Source organism: Cariama cristata, unplaced genomic scaffold, assembly GCF_000690535.1.
Source record: "Cariama cristata isolate BGI_N322 unplaced genomic scaffold, ASM69053v1 C10812030, whole genome shotgun sequence".
Lineage (NCBI taxonomy): Eukaryota > Metazoa > Chordata > Aves > Cariamiformes > Cariamidae > Cariama > Cariama cristata.
Window position 1 is genome coordinate 1 of NW_009643814.1, and position 723 is coordinate 723.

The 723-nt window shown below is 44.8% G+C and overlaps 1 protein-coding gene across 1 annotated transcript; it reads right to left on the reverse strand.

Moving 5' to 3' along the window:
• Positions 1-4: 4 nt before the first annotated feature.
• On the reverse strand, positions 5-578 carry LOC104154517 (putative heat shock protein HSP 90-alpha A2; the record flags this gene model as incomplete). Its single annotated transcript, XM_009708688.1, has 2 exons — positions 420-578; positions 5-326 (listed from the first exon to the last, which is right to left on the reverse strand). Coding segments are annotated over exons 1-2 (481 nt in total), but the record flags the coding sequence as incomplete, so codon positions are not given.
• Between the last annotated feature and the right edge of the window lie 145 nt (positions 579-723).

Below are 723 nucleotides of genomic sequence, written 5' to 3' on the forward strand. Positions count from 1 at the left end.
TCCCAAGCATACTGCTCATCATCATTGTGCTTGGTGATCACTGTCACTTTTTCTGCAACCAGGTAGGCAGAGTAGAAGCCAACACCGAACTGACCAATCATGGATATATCAGCCCCTGCCTGCAGAGCTTCCATGAAAGCCTTGGTACCAGACTTGGCAATAGTACCAAGGTTGTTGACCAGGTCAGCTTTGGTCATCCCTATGCCTGTATCCACAATGGTCAGAGTGCGATCGTGCTTGTTTGGAATCAGGTTAATTTTCAGGTCTTTTCCAGAATCCAGCTTGCTTGGGTCGGTCAAGCTCTCGTATCTTATCTTGTCCAGAGCCTATAAAAAAAAAGGCAGGCTTTAACATTCGCTATTCCTAAAAATTTCAGTAGCCCTATTGACACGAACCAGGCTAGGAGTTAAGGTACTTACATCTGATGAATTGGAAATCAGCTCCCTCAGGAAGATTTCTTTATTGGAGTAGAAAGTGTTGATGATCAGGGACATCAACTGAGCAATCTCAGCCTGGAAGGCAAAGGTCTCCACCTCTTCCTCCATTGGTTGGTCTTGAGTTTGCACAGCTTCCGGCATCTGTAAGGGGAGACAGAGTTGAAATACAGTTGTAACAGCTTGGTGTTCCTATTCTTTTACAGGCAGTGACAATGGCACTCTGTGATAACGATATTTAACTACACGGTTTCAAATACAGCACCACAGGAACACAAAAACCATGCAG